A 19,932-nucleotide genomic window follows, 5' to 3' on the forward strand; every position below is an offset into this window, starting at 1 on the left:
CCTCTGTGGTGTAGTGGTTAGAGCGTCCGCCCGGAGAGCTGAAGGTCGCGTTCGATCCCCGGTCGCGTCATACCAAAAGACGTTAAAATATGGTACTTGTTGGTCCCTGCCTGGCGCTCGGCATTAATGGGTACAACAAGGACTGGTCGGCTCGGAGTCAGTATAATGTGTCTGAGTGGGGTATTCATGCTTCACTGCGGCATGGTATCTCAGTGGGCTAGCACTATAAAACCAGCTTCAGTCTGGGCTAGTACAAGCAGCCGCACATACACATACACACGCATGCACGTCGTCATATTAGCGAAATATTCTCAAGTACGACGTAAAACCCAATTTCACCTCACCTCACCTTTAACAAGGATTGTGCGTCCATCCGCCGGGCTTCCGGGTTACAATAGGACCCCAGCAACCTGTGCTGAGCGTAAGATAGGATAGGGTGAACAAGTTAGGTGACATGGTTGATTTGACATCTTATTCCAATTCATGGATCGATGCTCATGATTTCAATCACTGGATCGTCTGCTCTGACTCTGTTATGTAGCCGTCGCATAGCTGCATTGACCTCTGACCTGCATGTCACCCCACGCCAAGCTCCATACGCAACGTTATATGACTGGACTGGATAGACAGACAGACAGACAGATAGACAGACAGATAGAAAGAAAGACAGATATTGGAAAATTGTTTATAAAAGTTCACAGGTATACTGTTAGATATATTTATATAGAGTACTCCCTGAAGAAATGATGGTTTCATAGAGACATCCACGTCTGCTTGTAGAAAAACTTCGCCATATATATATTACACTTTAAACATTGCCCCATGTCTTGAGTTATTCACTGGCAGGGATGCACACGACAGTCCAGCGCTACATGATGCATGGGTGTAACAGCTTGGCTGCAACCTATATCATAACTGCGATTGTGGGTGTTTAGATACATAGATGAAATATGCTACTCAAAGTTAGTTAAGGATCACCACCTTGAAAGATAATACGTCAATTTGTGTTCATCCGATGAAATAACCATAGGCAATATTGCGTGAAGACGTGTTTAATGTACAAATGTCCGTGCCACAAAATGTCAATGAGAGTCTCTGACCAAAGCTTTGGGGGTGGTTGCCGAGGAAAGATTGTTTTGCTCTTCAGTAAGTGCACTGCCAAAGTTCAGTAGATGTGCTGTAAGGACGGAGTTCTGAAAGGACACTGGCCCCCTATAGCTGCCATTTGGGCCATCTTGGAATCCTGCGGACTGGATAAGGAGACTCTCTAAGGCGAAACTCGAACGCCAGTTACGTTTTGAGTGTGATGACAGGCACAAAGTTTTACTGCAATCAGGCCAAAACTGTCTTCTCACCCTGTGGTGGAACGTTGTCGACCACCGGCATTATCCTGAATAGCTGATCTAAACGTCTGGTATCGGTTCCATGCCATCATCACACTTTGGCTGACGCCAACAACGTTTACAACGTGACGCTGCGTAGACTAATTCGTTCCGTGGTCAAACAACGTCTTTGACGCTGAGGTGGAATAAGTGCATTTAGTTGATGAAGTCAGCAGCAAATGTTGTGCTCTTTGATAATTATTAATGGTGTAAAACGGTACGGACAAGCATACCTGTTTTTGTTCATCATGAAACTGAGGTCGAATATAGGATACACAATCATTGTGTCACATATTATTTCTTCTATGAATATCTGATCTCATCCAAACGTGACTATCAGCAGTCTTTGAGTAGTACATATGTGAATATAAAACATTGATACAGTAAGGACATTGAATCGGAAATTCAAACGTATAAGCACACGCACTCTCTCTAGTGTGAAATGAAATTCTTTCCCCTCTTCAGCTAGATGGCCTCTAGGGTAATATACAATCTCCAGCAAATCGTACTTGTTTACCTTACGGACCCTCGGTTATCCAGCGGAGATGTAATTCGTACTACGGATAATTGAGGATGTGGGTTTTGAAGTTCCACTTTTGAAAACATTCGATATAATGTCATGTTATGTTTCAAAATGGTGGACAAATAGAAATCGTTTATCTAAAATCGAATCCACTTAACCTCAGTTTAAGAAAAATGTTTTTGGGTACGTGTGGCCCAACTGAGGCGCCGTGATTGCGTTGCTCCCTTTGGGGTAGCAGACAAAAAGACAGTTTATTCAGTATTTTAGGCCAAACGACCCATAGTAGTTACATATTTTCAAAGTTAACATGCCTATCACGTTTTACATCTATGTATAAGCACATTTTTCAGAAAAGGAGCAACAGAGGTAATAACACCTTCATTCTTAGAATTTAAAAGATTTATCACAAAATCTTGATCCTTATACCCTGCACATAAGTTTGGAAGATATTTATTTCGCAGGTCTCGATAGCGCTTACACACAAATAACACAACATATTCATCTTCGGCTTGGTTGCTATTACATTTTACACATAAAATTTCCCTTGGATTCAAATTGTTACATTTACGCTCAGAGTTTACATTGAAATCATGCAAGGAGATTCTGAATTGACAGAAAGCTCTTCTCAAAGATTTGTCATGTAATATGTCATGAGTTAAATAAATTTCTGGCTCTAATAACGATTTTACAAGAGCATAATAAGAAAGATATTTGGATGAATGTACATAAGCATTTGGGGTAACAGCAACCTACGATCACAGGTTCGAATCCTGTCATTGTCCGTTGGTTTGTCAGTACCATGGGTTTTCGCAAAGTGGAAAACGTCTTAGACATACAGCGGGCTATGCGTCCTCCCACACCGATGTGACTGTCTGTCAGATGAATTCATTACTAATTATTATAGTACAAGTTTTGGGTTGTAGTTTACTCGTGAAGATTCGGGTTAGAATTGATATTCATCAACTCACGCTTGTCGTAATAGGCGACTAACGGGATCGGGTGGTCAGGCTCGCTGACTTAGTTCACACATGTCATCGTATCCCAGTTGTGTAGACCGATGCTCATGCTGTTGATCACTGGATTGTCTGGTCCCGACTCGATTATTTAAAGACCGCCGCCATGTAGGTGGAATACTGTTGTGTGCGGCGTTAAACAACAAGCAAAAGCGAACTCAGCAATTTAGGTTTGATGTTGCGCTCGGTATTGAGAAATCCGAAATTCCCACGAGGAAAATGTTGTAAGGGGGTATCATTGATTGATTGCACGATACTGTAATGGGCGCTTTCTGGTCTGCTGATGAGTGGTGATTGTGTCACTGTGTGATAGCATTTCGTCTGGGATCGATTTGTGCGTCATAACACATTATTCTCGTTCCTAGCAGAGATATTGCCGCGAACCATCCAAAAGCGTATTTTCTCATTTTGTAAACGTGACTCAACTGTTCAATACCCTCATTGGTTATCCAGTATAAGACATCACCATTTTGTAAATAAAAAATAACTTATGTGAAACAAGATTCAATACGTCCCACTGAAATGTATCATACCTGCCATACTTGCAAATGGACGGTTGTGCTTCATAGGTGTCATGCTTCATATTGGATAGTCTGCTTGATGATATATGCCAGACACTAGATTGTGTGTGTCTTGAGCATGATGTGATTGTTTTTACCTCAACGTGTCGTGCTTGGTTTTGTGAGGTGAGGTGAGGTGAAATTGGGTTTAACGTCGTGCTTTAGAATATTTCGCTAATATGACGACGTGCATGCGTGTGTATGTATGTGTATGTGCGGCTCCTTGTACTAGCCCAGACTTAAGCTGGTTTTAAAGTGCTAGCCCACTGAGATACCATGCCGCAGTGAAGCATGAATACCCCACTCAGACACATTATACTGACTCCGAGCCGACCAGTCCTTATTGTACCCATTAATGCCGAACGCCAGGCAGGGACCAACAAGTACCATATTTTAACTTCTTTTGGTATGACGCGGTCGAGGATCGAACCCGCGACCTTCCGCTCTCCGGGCGGACGCTCTAACCACTACACCACGGAGGGCTTGGTTTTGTTGGCCTGCTTCCTGTCAGTCACAGATACTGGAATTAGTGACTATGGCTTTACGCCGCTTTTAGCAATATTCCAGCAATATCACGGCCCAGAAAAGGGCTTCAGACATTGTACCCATGTGGGGAATCGAACCCGGGTCTTCAGCGTGACGAGCGGACGCTTTAACCATTAGTCTGTCAGGCGTGTCGTGTCATGCTTGACGTTCGTTAGTGTGCTACGGGCCATATGTCATATTGGATGTCGTGGTACGTTTAAAACATTGACATTGGATTGCCTGGTAGGTGTCATGCTTGATATAACATTGCAGACTATATACCATGGTTGATTTGGGGCTGAATGGATGCGTGTAATAATAATGGTTGTCATGCTGTTGTTGTTTTATGTTTCTTGTAAAAGTCCACAGGCAGCAATATTCCAGCTCCAGTAAAGAGTCCGAAAATAATGGAGTATATACCAGATCATCGATCTACGCAACTGGGTCTGGCACTCAAACCCCGTCAGTCGCCTATTACAACAATCATACTTGGCTCTAACAACATGAAGGGTTGTTGAAGACCAGTTCTTTCCCAAATATTCACGGGTGAGTCATGGCTGGTCTGATTTGCACAATACTTGATGTTGGTTGGCCTGGTTTACAATACAAGATGGTCTGTGTCGGTGCATGATAAGATGGTCTGTTACGTGTCATGCATTATGCAAGATGGTCTGTTACGTGTCATGCATTATGAAAGATGGTCTGTTACGTGTCATGCTTCAGGGTCTGCATCGTGACTCATACTTGACACCAAATACTCTGCTATGCATTATGCTTGACACTGGATTGTCTGCTATGCATAATGCTTGACACCGAATGGTCTGCTATGCATAATGCTTGACACCGAATGGTCTGCTATGCATAATGCTTGACACCGAATGGTCTGCTATGCATTATGCTTGACACCGAATGGTCTGCTATGCATAATGCTTGACACCGAATGGTCTGCTATGCATTATGCTTGACACCGAATGGCCTGCTATGCATAATGCTTGACACTGGATTGTCGGCTATGCATAATGCTTGACACTGAATGGTCTGCTATGCATAATTCCTGGACACTGGATTGTCTGCTATGCATAATGCTTGACACTGGATGGTCTGCTATGCATAATGCTTGACACCGAATGGTCTGCTATGCATAATGCTTGACACTGAATGGTCTGCTATGCATAATGCTTGACACCGAATGGTCTGCTATGCATAATGCTTGACACTGGATTGTCGGCTATGCATAATGCTTGACACCGAAAGGTCTGCTATGCATAATGTTTGACACCGAATGGTCTGCTATGCATAATGCTTGACACCGAACGGTCTGCTATGCATTATGCTTGACACTGAATGGCCTGCTATGCATAATGCTTGACACTGGATTGTCGGCTATGCATAATGCTTGACACTGAATGGTCTGCTATGCATAATTCCTGGACACTGGATTGTCTGCTATGCATAATGCTTGACACCGAATGGTCTGCTATGCATAATGCTTGACACCGAATGGTCTGCTATGCATAATGCTTGCCACCGAATGGTCTGCTATGCATTATGCTTGACACCGAATGGTCTGCTATGCATAATGCTTGACACCGAATGGTCTGCTATGCATTATGCTTGACACCTAATGGCCTGCTATGCATAATGCTTGACACTGGATTGTCGGCTATGCATAATGCTTGACACTGGATGGTCTGCTATGCATAATGCTTGACACCGAATGGTCTGCTATGCATAATGCTTGACACTGAATGGTCTGCTATGCATAATGCTTGACACTGGATGGTCTGCTATGCATAATGCTTGACACTGGATTGTCGGCTATGCATAATGCTTGACACCGAAAGGTCTGCTATGCATTATGCTTGACACCGAATGGTCTGCTATGCATAATGCTTGACACCGAATGGTCTGCTATGCATTATGCTTGACACCGAATGGCCTGCTATGCATAATGCTTGACACTGGATTGTCGGCTATGCATAATGCTTGACACTGAATGGTCTGCTATGCATAATTCCTGGACACTGGATTGTCTGCTATGCATAATGCTTGACACTGGATTGTCTGCTATGCATAATGCTTGACACCGAATGGTCTGCTATGCATAATGCTTGACACCGAATGGTCTGCTATGCATAATGCTTGACACCGAATGGTCTGCTATGCATTATGCTTGACACCGAATGGTCTGCTATGCATAATGCTTGACACCGAATGGTCTGCTATGCATTATGCTTGACACCGAATGGCCTGCTATGCATAATGCTTGACACTGGATTGTCGGCTATGCATAATGCTTGACACTGAATGGTCTGCTATGCATAATGCTTGACACCGAATGGTCTGCTATGCATAATGCGTGACACTGAATGGTCTGCTATGCATAATGCTTGACACTGAATGGTCTGCTATGCATAATGCTTGACACTGGATTGTCGGCTATGCATAATGCTTGACACCGAAAGGTCTGCTATGCATAATGTTTGACACCGAATGGTCTGCTATGCATAATGCTTGACACCGAACGGTCTGCTATGCATTATGCTTGACACTGAATGGCCTGCTATGCATAATGCTTGACACTGGATTGTCTGCTATGCATAATGCTTGACACTGAATGGTCTGCTATGCATAATTCCTGGACACTGGATTGTCTGCTATGCATAATGCTTGACACCGAATGGTCTGCTATGCATAATGCTTGACACCGAATGGTCTGCTATGCATAATGCTTGACACTGAATGGTCTGCTATGCATTATGCTTGACACCGAATGGTCTGCTATGCATAATGCTTGACACATGGTCTGCTATGCATTATGCTTGACACCGTATGGGCTATGCATAATGCTTGACACTATGCATGCATAATGCTTGACACCGTATGGCCTGCTATGCATAATGCTTGACACTATGCTATGCATATGCTTGACACTGGATGGTCTGCTATGCATAATGCTTGACACCGAATGGTCTGCTATGCATAATGCTTGACACTGGATTGTCGGCTATGCATAATGCTTGACACTGAATTGTCTGCTATGCATAATTGATACCTTGACACTGGATTGTCTGCTATGCATAATGTGACACTGGATTGTGGTATGCATAATGCTTGACACTGAATGGTCTGCTATGCATAATGCTTCTGGATGGTCTGCTATATGCATAATGCTTGACACTGGATTGTCGGCTATGCATAATGCTTGACACCGAATGTCTGCTATGCATAATGCTTGACACTGGATTGTCGGCTATGCATAATGCTTGACACCGAATGGTCTGCTATGCATAATGCTTGACACTGGTTGGTCAGCTATGCGCAATGCTTGACACTGAATAGTCTGCTATGCGTCATACTTGATACCGGATGGTCAACAATGTGTCAAGCTTGATAGTGGATGGTCTACCGGTCTCGTGCTTGATAGTGATTGGTTTGTTAAGTGACTAATGCTAGACAGTGGATGGAGCTAGTATGCTAGATATTGATGTTCAATACTTGACTTAACATTATCTCCTTGGTGTCATGCTAGATACTGGACGATCTGCCTCATGTCATGCTTGTCACTGAATGGTGTGTTGTGTCTTATCAGGTTGTGTCATATCAGGATTGCCACTACACACGTCATGCTTGATACTGGATTGCCACATACATGTCATGCTTGATATGACGATCTGGATTGCCACATACTGCTTGGATTGCCACATACATGTCATGCTTGATACTGGATTGCCACATACACGTCATGCTTGATACTGGATTGCCACATACATGTCATGCTTGATACTGGATTGCCACATACACGTCATGCTTGATACTGGATTGCCACATACATGTCATGCTTGATACTGGATTGCCCACACATGCGTACTATGCATGTCATGCTTGGATTGTCTGGATTGCCACATACATGTTATGCTTATGGATTGTCTGCTTCTTGTCATGCTTGATACTGGATTGCCTGGATTGCCGTGTAAATGTCATGTTTGATTCTGGATTGCTGTGTATATGTCATGCCTACAGCTTGATGGTCCTATGAGTCAAGAGATTGGTTGGCCTGGTACTGCCACACTTGATACTGGATTGTCTGTTTAAGTGATCAGTGTAAGTGATAAAGTGACCAGTATGAGTGTTTGGGCTAGTATGAAAAAGGGACAGGTTTGAGCAAAGACTTTAGTGATTGCAGCACCTTAACCTTGTTAGTTTTCCTTTTTCAATTTGTTTTTTTTCATAATTTTTTAATTCATAAGTATTAATCTTATAAAGGAAGACATGCCAAATATCTTAAGTTCATTTGAGCTAACAATGTGGTCACAATAAATGTTACTGACGGGAAGATACAGAAAGGACTTCAAATCTAGATTGACGAGAAAAAAATCCCTAAACAGCACTTAGATGCAGCTAAATGCTCGACCTTAATCAGTCCTCAAATCTTGAAGTATCAAGTAATGTGATGAATATAATTGCAAATAGATATACATTTAATATTTAACCTGCAATCAAATACTAGGAACTATTATTGTGAACTTTCATGAATGTCAAAGAAAAAAATATATATATATATATATATATTAAATTATATATAGATGTAAATTTTATATAGTTCTTCGCCATGTTATTAGATAATAACACAGTCCTTTCCACACAGATAACATGCTTCTGCAGTTGACCAGAAGTGGTGATGTTTCCATGCTGCAGTTCTTATGGCCGGTACCTGTGAAGATCTGGGTTACAATTGTAACCCAAGCTTGTCACAAGAGGTGACAAACGGGATCGGGTGGTCAGGCTCGCTTACTTGGTTGACATTGTATCCCAATTGTGTACAATGATGCTCATGATGTTGATCACTGGATTACCTGTCCAGAGTCAATTATTCACAGACTGCCGCCATATAGCTAGAATATTGCTGAGTGTGGCGTTAAACAATAGACAAAATCAAACAAACTCAGCAATTCGATGTTCGCCAGGCATGTAGATCTCCATGTGTTCAACAACAAACCAACAAACCAATGTTATGGCAGGACACCTTGGCTGTCATGCCCAACCTTCCCATTACCTTTCCTTCAAAATACTTGGACATGTGCTTGAGATCCCATGATATGTACATCAAGCACACTAGCCAGCTGGAACGGATCTTACAGCATACGTAAGTCAGGAACACGATGCCAAAAAACAACAAACAGAGGGATGTTGCTAAAAATGTTATATTCTGACACACAAATCCTTCCACACGACACACTACACGTATCACATACTGCCATTGTCAACTGGCATCAGTCACACACATACTAGACGGACAGATTCACCACAAATACCTGTGGTTGACCTGCTCTCTTATCATAAATAACAGCAATAACAGTTTTTGGTTTTGAGGTTTGCAGTTCATCACATGCCCTGCTTTCAACAGGCTCAATACAGTAGCTGCTAATCATGCTGTCATACCCTCGCCATACTGTCAGCAAGAGTGATTAATCATCCATTTATTGAGCTACATCAGCTGTTGTAACAGACCTAATCTCTCAAGCATTATCAACTCAAAAGCCTGAATAAGTACTGTCATTAAAACACCATGGCCCAGAGAGTCACAAAATGTTGCTACTGGCTGACAGAGGAAAGTTTGACCAGGGAAATATGGCACATTGATTACTTGACAGATGTTAGTCAGATATACAGGATACTAAACGACCTTCCGTGTAATACCATTTTTATTAAACAAGAAAATGATTTGGTATCAAATGAGCGAAAGCAAGTTTGATACTAAATCTTTCGCGAAGTTAATAAAAATGTTATTTCAAGGAAGCGAGTTTAGTATTCTGTTTATTACTTTCCAACATAAATTGATAGAAACTGCCTACTAACAGTGTGATGACTTTCAGCAAGTCAAGCAAGGTCTAATACTATTGTGACGTCATAACTGTAAACCATTATGACATCAAACGTCTAGCAGTATTACACTATCGTAATATTCACTAATAATGACGTAAAAATATTACACTGCAGTATCTTCCACAGGAGAGTGATAATATAGGAAAATGCATATGCATTATAAGTGAGTGAGTTCTGTTTTACGCTGCTTTTTGCAATGTTCCAGCAATATCGCAAACATTCTCGTACTGGGCCTTTCCACTAAGCAATCATAGTGCTACAACTGTCTAAAGTCCATGTTAAACTACTCGACAGTCATAACACTAAGATCCGAATGTGAATACTGGTCGAATAACTCGACCACTTTCTTAACTAGTATTAAAAGTCCTGAGAACCAAAACAAATTTCCTCTTCAACCTATCATGGTGATTTTAATAATGTCTAAACTCCAGTGCCAGCTGTTTGCTCTGAGATCGCTAAGACATAACATGATCACACTGTCAACACACATACTCAGGTGGAGAACTTCACACAAAATAAACTGCTGAGGTAAGCAGGTTTGTTTAACCAGTGCTGGATATATGGTCACGCATTCAAACACTCTAAAAAAACCCAACCTTCTAAAGACTGATTATCACAGATATGGACTGGCTTTTCTCCTACCATTCCATGGTGGCTATGAACATGACATGATTTTAACCAGAGATGACACCATGTGGCACCACAACTGGAACACACACACACACATATATATATATATATATATATACACAAATATGGCTAAAATTCCACATGGTAAATCAATATTCCATGCTTGCCAATATGTGCAATTAAAGCTTTTGATTCCTTGCCAGCACTATCAAGCATGTGACAATTGTTAGTACAAAGATACCCAAACTTCAGCCGTATTATTGGAAGCACATGTTCAATAAAACTGAATGAGTGAGTGAGTTATACATGAATGAGTGAGTTATACGTCTATACACTAATGTGGAAGGAAAGCAAGAAAAGATGTTCACCACTTTCGTGAAAACCAATCTATGGGTAGGGTTCTGACCCGCATACAAACATAATGAGACCAAATCTGGATTTTGAACTCATGGTCATAGGTTGGCACTGTGAATTATGGCATCTGAGAAGTTTGGGCCACCTGTGAGCTAATCAGAGTTAATACTGATATTTCAGTTGATTTATAATCTGGCAGCCTTAAATGGGGAGAAATTCAAATATAACAGAAACTGCAAAGGGTATGTAAGACCAAGGGTCATAATGATGAATAATACCTGATGTATGGCATATTGTTAATTAGATTGGATATTGCAGGTTGTCCTCAGGTATTTAGAAGTCCTCCTGCCTTTGAAGCAATTGCAGCAATCACACTGAGGTCAGCCTGTTGTGTGTGAAGTGAGATAAAATTTGGCAGTGTGGGTTGATGTTCAATTTCATATATTTTGAACTGAATTTAGGTATTTTGGACTCTCAAATGAATTCAAGTCATCTAGTGGCAATCAAGGATAAGTTGAGCACCAACCCGACAATTGACCCGTATTAGCATGTATGAGTGCTGCCCACTGGCGCTTGCCATTGTTAGCGAAGGGGCCCCAGGTTGTCCGCAATCAAGTGTAGTGCGATCAGGTTTGCTCATTGCCGGGCACCGCCTACTTCTCGTAAACGCATTCCTGCGCTGGTCCAACTTATCCTTGTTTGCCAGTAGTGAGACAGATATAATTTTAAATGATAATTATAGGAGGAATTTGTGGTGACTGATGGCGAGTTCCATCCTCGTTAATCTCCAGGGTATACGCTACGATAACTCTCCACTATTCCCTGGATGCATCTACGGCTCGGGCTGATAATTTTATTACCTCCCTTTGCTGGCTCATAGTAGCCAATCAGTAGCCACCGTTACAACCGAGCTTGCCAGTGTCAACAAAAATAGCGGTCACAGCCGCCAAAGTTTGTTCGCAGTGCGACTCAGATTTTGGGGGGGGAAAAACATACAGACAAACTGACAGGTCTGGAACCTTAAAAAAAATATATGCAAGAACTCCTTCTTTCAGAGTATCTGCAACAATATATTATTGTGTTGACAAGTTTAATCGGTTAGATAATTTAAAAAGCGAAAGTGAATTGTGATTGGTACGCTCAACTTCCCAGCGTAGACACCTGATTGGATAAAGCCAACCAATGGAGGTAATAAAATCATCAGGCCGAGCCGTAGATGCATCCAGGGTATACTGAAAAGTTATCGTAACATACAGCCTGGAGATTATCGAGAATGGGTGAGTTCGAGATAATCAGGAATTTCATGCATCAAAGTGCAACACATTGACCCCATGCTCCGCAAAGAAACCAATCAGTGTTTAATTCACTCTCTTAGGCATGTCAGGTAATGTCATGAAAAAAAGTGATGCCAATTATAAAATGTGCACCTGAAAACAACCTTGGTCCAGCATGTGATTCAAAACTTGTATTCCCAACATGCATCACACTGAACTGACAGGGTCAAGCAAGCAGCTATTGAAGGATAACAAACATGAGAAATCCCCACGATCATACATGCACACACAAGTTCAATACTGTAAAGATGTCTTGAACAACACAAGTTACTATGGCCCATCCCACACTATGGTGCTATGACTAGCATCGTGGGAGATGAACTTCATCCGAGAGCTGTCTCAGATGCGCTTGCAACAAACACAACTCCTGAATACAACAAACACAGTTTACAGTAGAGGGTCGTTAAACAAAGCAGTTGTAGTGCTACGCTTCTAGACACTCCAATGCCTCACCAGAGACTTACAACAGCCATGGCCGCAATGATCGCCCTTGGAAACATGTCACAATTCTTTTGTAAGTGACCAGATTTTCTTGCAGGAATATCATCTTGGTTTGACAAAAATATCTATATTTTTGTTTGGCATTTGAGAGAAAATAAATTCAAATATTTACCATTAATGATATCATGTACACATATTTACTTCTACCTGAGATGGATTTGTTCTCTATAATGTACCTGCATTGGATAGAGACCATAGATGCTATGAATATGATTGAAATCTTATTTGGAATTTTACCTATTGTAGCTATATTTTATCAGTGACAGAACAGCCAGGGAAATATATAAAAGAAATTAAAACCATTGTCAATTCTTTTCACAGTTTGTTGTTCCTCCTTTCAGTTTAGTCTTTAAACCAAAACATATAAACAGTGTTGTTGGTTTGTTTGTTTTCAAAATAGGTCATTCTGTAAAAGATGTGTTAAGCCTCTGCTTGCTGTTTCATCACTATCAGCAGGTATGTAGACAATCAACGTATCAGCATTTAAAGGTTTTCTGGAACAATAGAAGCTTATGGTAGCCAAGGCATTTCCTGCTGAAGCATGTACTGAGCAGTGAAGATTTGTTTCTCATTGAATGACTGACTGGCTGACATACTGATGTACAGATACAATGTCTTCATATTGTATGAATGCATAAACTTGTGGCAACTAAATACGGTTCATATACTGATTGTTTTTCTCAGAACCAACTATACCTGTGCTACATGAGCACCATATATGGACAAAAAGTTATATATGCTGTAGGTAACAGTTTATGAAAACTGAAATTATTCTGTTATTGTCTTTGAGGCGCCAGACTGACCTTATGAGTGAGTGAGTTTCGTTTTACGCCACACTCAGCAATATTCCAGCTAGATGGCGGCGGTCTGTAAATAATTGAGTCTGGACCAAACACTCCAGTGATCAACAGCATGAGCATCGATCTGCCCAATTGGGAACTAATGACATGTGACAACCAAGTCAGTGTGTCTGACCACCCGATCCCGTTAGTCGAAGCTTACGACAAGCATGGGTTGCAGCAGATCAATATTCTAACCGGACCTTCACAGGTATGACCAATATGACCAATATAAACAGAGTATTTTTGCATGAAAATCAATGACTTCATGACATAAATTTGCCATAGAATATCAGAGAACATATGTTGGAGTGAAAAATGAAACACTTAATCTTTACCTTTTAGCATAATTTGGCAAAGACCTGTGAGAATGTACAGGAGTAATCTTTGTGAAGATCCCACCTGCCCTTACTACAGATGAACCTTGACCAAACTTTACCGCATAGGTATGATAACCGCCTGGATGAAGGATTTTGTGGTTTTATCTGATGTCAGCTTCCTGAACATTTTCTATAACTATTTAGTAACACTGTCTTTGTGTGGTACCACAGAACGGTATTGTATCAGACAAAGATGAGATTAACCCCTAACTCTCAAGTGTGTGGAGGTCAGCTACATAGTGTGAGTTCTATATATAATGTACACTTCATCCCACTGTTCCTTTATCAATTCTCAGATTTTCACCAAGAAATCAATATAAAGCTTGCCTGGAAAAGAATATAGGAACACTTGTAATTCTGTGTTCCATATATGTTCTGTTGTTAATATGTAACTATGTGACCAATAAAGTCATAAAATGTTCTGTAAAACTCAGCTGTTGGAACAACACTGTGAGGTAGACAATCAACACACATCCACTTTCACACGTGTGTCCTTTGACTGTCAGCTAGACACACACATCGTTAACTGTAGTATTTGGCTATCTGGCGGTTAAATCCATCAATTATTGCTTTCCTGAAAGAAACACAGAAAATAGATATAAGTTACCCAATTCAACAATATATGGTAAGAATGCAGTCCATGTTTCAGAATGTAATATTTTTCCCAACCATATCAGCGTGTGGTGCATGGAGTCTGGCAGTACAAGCACACAAGTGCCTCATTATGTGAACAAAGGATCATGGAACATTATCAGCTATGACCCTGCTGTGAATGAGTGAATTGTGGTTTATGCCACTTCAACAGCATTTCAGTTTTATCAGTTTTTGTCAACTTGAAATGCCCAACTTATCAAGGTTAAGGCTTGGACCACTTACAAAAGCCACAAGCATGGGAATGATGAGACAAACATACAAAAAAACCCCAAACATCTGGGCGATTCAAGGACTTGAAAACCTTAAATAAGAGGTTTGGGGCACACCTAAGGGTGGCAAGTCTGCACGACTGGAATGTCATGCACTTCATCCTGATGAAATGAAATGATGTAACAAATTTTCAAACTCAATAGTAATCATGACAACCTGATAATAATTTACAACAGTTCTTAAAACTCAGGTGAGCTCTAGGACCTTGTCTCTAACTGGGTTGGAATGTGCTCCTATCATATTCCCTACATAATTATGAGTGAATGAGTGAGTGAGTATGGTTTTACAATGCTCTCAGCAATATTCCAGCAATATCATGGTGGGGGACACCAGATATGGGCTTCACACATTGTACCCATATTGAACCTGGGTCTTCGGCATGACGAGTGCAAACGCTTTAACCGCAAAGCTACCCCCAGCGCCCCATGAAACAGAGTGACCAGGGTAACCCATAACATTATATATTTCCAAATCAATGCTCTCAAAGGGGCATAAATTCAATTACTACCAACCAAAGTATTTTGTAAAAAATGGTCATAAATTTGTGAAAAATCAATCTGTCCATATGAGAATATTAGGTAAACTGATTGTTTATTCTTGCATCCTAAACATAGTACCCACCTGAAGACATACTGGTTGAGGAGGAAGGCGGTGACATGACCTCTGTCCAGATACCTCACCTCTGAGCCAGGCCACAGCTGGTCCAGCCTCAGAACATCATCTCGGGGGATATATGCATCCTGCTTGGCTGCCACGATGATGATAAGTTCGGGGTCGATGGGGACAGAGAAGTTTCCCAGGTGTGTACACTCGTCCATCACCCCCACCATGAACTGTAGGGCTTCCTTCTTCAAGGTGTTAGGGTAGCTGGGTTCCTTAGGCTTGCCATTAAAAGGCACACTAAAAAGTTTTGATTTGGCACTAGCATGTTGTAATGTCAAAGGTTCTGTCCTCCAGTTAGCAGCTTGTTTGGCCTTGACCGTGGCACTGTCGGGTGGGAGGTTGACTGCCGAGCTGAAGGCCCTTGCTCCGACATCAACACTGGGAGTTCCTGATGGCCTGATGTTGCCAGGCTTCTTTACCACGTCCATGTTTATGTCTGTGTCAGAGTTCCGAGATGAGAAGCCAGACACAAACATCTTCCCCATACCATATGCTCCACGCAGCGCCTGTGGACAGAGATTACTGTGACCTGACAGATATGACTGTGACAGACATTAGTGACAGAGAACGAGAACGCGAATAGTGACAGAGATCATTGTCAGTGACATAACTTCGTTAAGTGTCTCTTCAGAAGTTGGTATGACGAAGACAAACAAGTTTTATGGATTGACAACTTCAAACGACTCAACCAGACCATCAACAGAGGTCAAGCTTGTTACATAGCTTTAACTTTCATCTATTCAAGGTAAATCAACTGTAACCCTTTTCTGGCTATTTAGACAATAACTAACTTGTGACGGGGAATGACAGATTATCTTGCCCTCGTAATTCTCGAGCCATAGCAATCCCGTCTACAAAGCTGTGAGTGAGTGAGTGAATTGGGTTTCATGCCGATTTTAGCAATATTCAAGCAATATCATGGGGGGGGGGGACACCAGAAATGGGTTACACATATTGTACCCATGCGGGGAATCGAACCCCGGCCTTCAGCATGACGTTACAAAGCTGTGAAGTAATGACAATATGACAATATATTTATACCCCTGGGCTTCAATGTGGATGGGTAGTATACGGCTGTCATACATGCTGGACCCCACCTCTACTAATCTGTTTTGTACATACCTCCTCTGGTGAGTAGATCAGCTTCTTGATCTCCTGTTCATACACATGGTCCTCGAAATACTGCACTCAGACTCCAGCACCAATAAGCCACGGGGACCCCCTGCAACACACACACATCACTCATCACCCCCTGCAACACAACACACACATCACAATAAGTCACTCGGTCACCCTGCAAACACACACACATCACAATAAGTCACACGCGGTCTCACCCCTGCAACACACACACATCACAATAAGTCATCACGGTCACGGTCACCCTGCAACACACACACATCACAATAAGTCACACGGTCTCACCCCTGCAACACACACACATCACAATAAGTCACACGGTCAATCACCCTGCAACACACACACACATCACAATAAGTCACGCGGTCTCACCCTGCAACACACACACATCACAATAAGTCACACGGTCATACCCTGCAACACACACACATCACAATAAGTCACACGGTCTCACCCTGCAACACACACACACATCACAATAAGTCACGGTCTCACCCTGCAACACACACACATCACAATAAGTCACACTGGTCTCACCCTGCAACACACACACATCACAATAAGTCACACGGTCTCACCCTGCAACACACACACATCACAATAAGTCACACTTTGGTCTCAATTCCTGCAACACACACACACATCACAATAAGTCACACGGTCTTCACCCTGCAACACACACACATCACAATAAGTCACACGGTCATACCCTGCAACACACACACATCACAATAAGTCACACGGTCTCACCCTGCAACACACACACATCACAATAAGTCACACGGTCATACCCTGCACACACACATCACAATAAGTCACACGGTCATACCCTGCAACACACACACATCACAATAAGTCCACACGGTCTCACCCTGCAACACACACACATCACAATAAGTCACACTGGTCTCACCCCTGCAACACACACACATCACAATAAGTCACACGGTCTCACCCTGCAACACACACACATCACAATAAGTCACACGGTCTCACCCTGCAACACACACACACACATCACAATAAGTCACACGGTCTCACCCTGCAACACACACATCACAATAAGTCACACGGTCATCACCCTGCAACACACACACATCACAATAAGTCACTGGTCTCACCCTGCAACACACACACATCACAATAAGTCACACTGGTCTCACCCTGCAACACACACACATCACAATAAGTCTCACCCTGCAACACACACACATCACAATAAGTCACACTGGTCTCACCCTGCAACACACACACATCACAATAAGTCACACGGTCTCACCCTGCAACACACACACATCACAATAAGTCACACGGTCTCACCCTGCAAACACACACACATCACAATAAGTCACACTGGTCTCACCCTCTCACCCTGCAATAAGTCACACTGGTCTCACCCTGCAACACACACATCACAATAAGTCACACGGTCTCACCCTGCAACACACACACATCACAATAAGTCACACAGTCACCCTGCAACACACGTCATCAGCAACACACACACATCACAATAAGTCACACGGTCTCACCCTGCAACACACACACATCACAATAAGTCACACTGGTCTCACCCTGCAACACAGACACATCACAATAAGTCACACGGTCTCACCCTGCAACACACACACACATCACAATAAGTCACACCGGTCTCACCCTGCAAAACACACACATGCATGCACATCACAATAAGTCACACCAGTCAAAGATGCTAGGTTGACATCTTGTCCTACAAAACCAAAACACACACTCACACATACACCACAATAAGTCACTCCCATCAGATGAGGCTAGGTCGCACACACACCGTGAGAAACTCTGGGCCTAAACATGATTTGAGTATTGTCCCAGTATATCAGCATGTCAGAGTAATTTGGAATAAATGCCCAATGTGACACTCAACACTAACGTCAAACACTTTGGTGAAACCCACAAACTGTGTTGTAATGCTAACAGGCCTAGCTCAAACTGACTCAAATCTTGTACTGAAAGTAGACCCATCATTTTAAGATTAGAATTCCAAACTGGTTACAAAATGTGCAAACTGGTATTTGTTTTCCGAGTCAAACATCATTAATAATCATATACAGTGGTGTTCATAAAATGTTTTAGCATTAATTCACATTAAACGGTTTTCCAAAGCTTATCAATGATATAAATCTCATATCTGATGGTGCTCTGTCACTAACAATTCTGTCACCATCAAGCACAGTGGAAGAAAGCCCAGTATTAGAATCCAAACTACTGTGGTAACATCAATGTCTATATATGGACTTATTTTCAACACAGCTAATTTAATCCCATACTACCATTAATTGCAAAACTTAATTACTATCATACTAATAACAGATTTGATCAAGTCACAAATGAAATGTGTACGAAAGACAGTGTATATTCAAAAAGAATAAATAATGGAGAACTACAGATATTTAGGGCTATAATTAAACCAATCCTAATATGTCAATTTAAATGGGAGTATGAGTAGCATAAGGTTGTAACATATTTCACTTCCACAAACTACAAGAGAAATATAAAGGAATGTATTTAGTTTTTATTTTGGTATTGCTTTTTCAAACAGCTGAGAGGACAGGACTCTCTAATCCATAGGTGTCCATCGTTCCATAATTTTACAGTAAAGGGAAAACAATGACTGATTACATAAAAGTGTTTTACTGAATAGCATAGACAAATTTTGTCCATTTTCTTCAATTGTGTTCAGATATTTCAATAACAGCATTTGGTAAAAGTTTACACGGTATGAAGGGTTTACATGATTGCTAATTTTGTAAAACAAGCAGAGCAAATGTATTCCAACCGATTTCAAAATAGAGAGCACCTCGAGGAGCATATCTCAGTATAAATAACTAGAATACTTCATGTCTTCCCATTAATCTAATTAATACATACTGATATGTCTTGGCAGCTTATGCTAGGTTCACACTGTCGTACGATTCGTTATGAATGCCACGATTGGCCATTCGTAGCTGATTGTGGAACTTCTCTGAAATTTCTGGTTTGGATACGAGTTGATGCAAGTTGAACGTTATGATGCCATTTGTTGTGCTTGGATGCGCTATTATCACGATCTGGTCCCCGTTCAGATACGATCACATACGTTGTGATAGGATTGTCCCGATCGAGTCCATGATTGGGTCACGATCTGACACGATCATCACGATCGGGGTCCCCGATTTGGGACGATCTGGTACGTGCAGGTATGTTCCAATACGTTCATCACAAACCGATGCACTCTGTTGTGATAGGATACGATTGTG

The 19,932-nt window shown here is 41.7% G+C and overlaps 2 protein-coding genes across 2 annotated transcripts in view; both read right to left on the bottom strand.

Moving 5' to 3' along the window:
- Positions 1 to 14,449: 14,449 nt before the first annotated feature.
- Positions 14,450 to 15,990, bottom strand: LOC124284385 (protein ABHD18-like). Its single transcript, XM_046720472.1, has 2 exons — positions 15,473 to 15,990; positions 14,450 to 14,501 (listed from the first exon to the last, which is right to left on the bottom strand). Exons 1-2 carry the CDS (start codon positions 15,988 to 15,990, stop codon positions 14,450 to 14,452), a joined length of 570 nt encoding a protein of 189 aa, XP_046576428.1.
- The window catches only part of LOC124284386 (B-box type zinc finger protein ncl-1-like), a 76,693-nt gene continuing 72,655 nt past the window's right edge, over positions 15,895 to 19,932 (bottom strand). The window contains exons 11-12 of the mRNA XM_046720473.1: positions 16,637 to 16,766; positions 15,895 to 16,020 (exon numbers count right to left, since the gene is read on the bottom strand). Coding sequence (XP_046576429.1) covers positions 16,674 to 16,766 — 93 coding nt within the window. The 3' untranslated portion in view covers positions 15,895 to 16,020; positions 16,637 to 16,673. The remainder of the gene's footprint in view (positions 16,021 to 16,636; positions 16,767 to 19,932) is intronic.

Source organism: Haliotis rubra, unplaced genomic scaffold, assembly GCF_003918875.1.
Source record: "Haliotis rubra isolate DU_JTF1 unplaced genomic scaffold, ASM391887v1 Scf336, whole genome shotgun sequence".
Lineage (NCBI taxonomy): Eukaryota > Metazoa > Mollusca > Gastropoda > Lepetellida > Haliotidae > Haliotis > Haliotis rubra.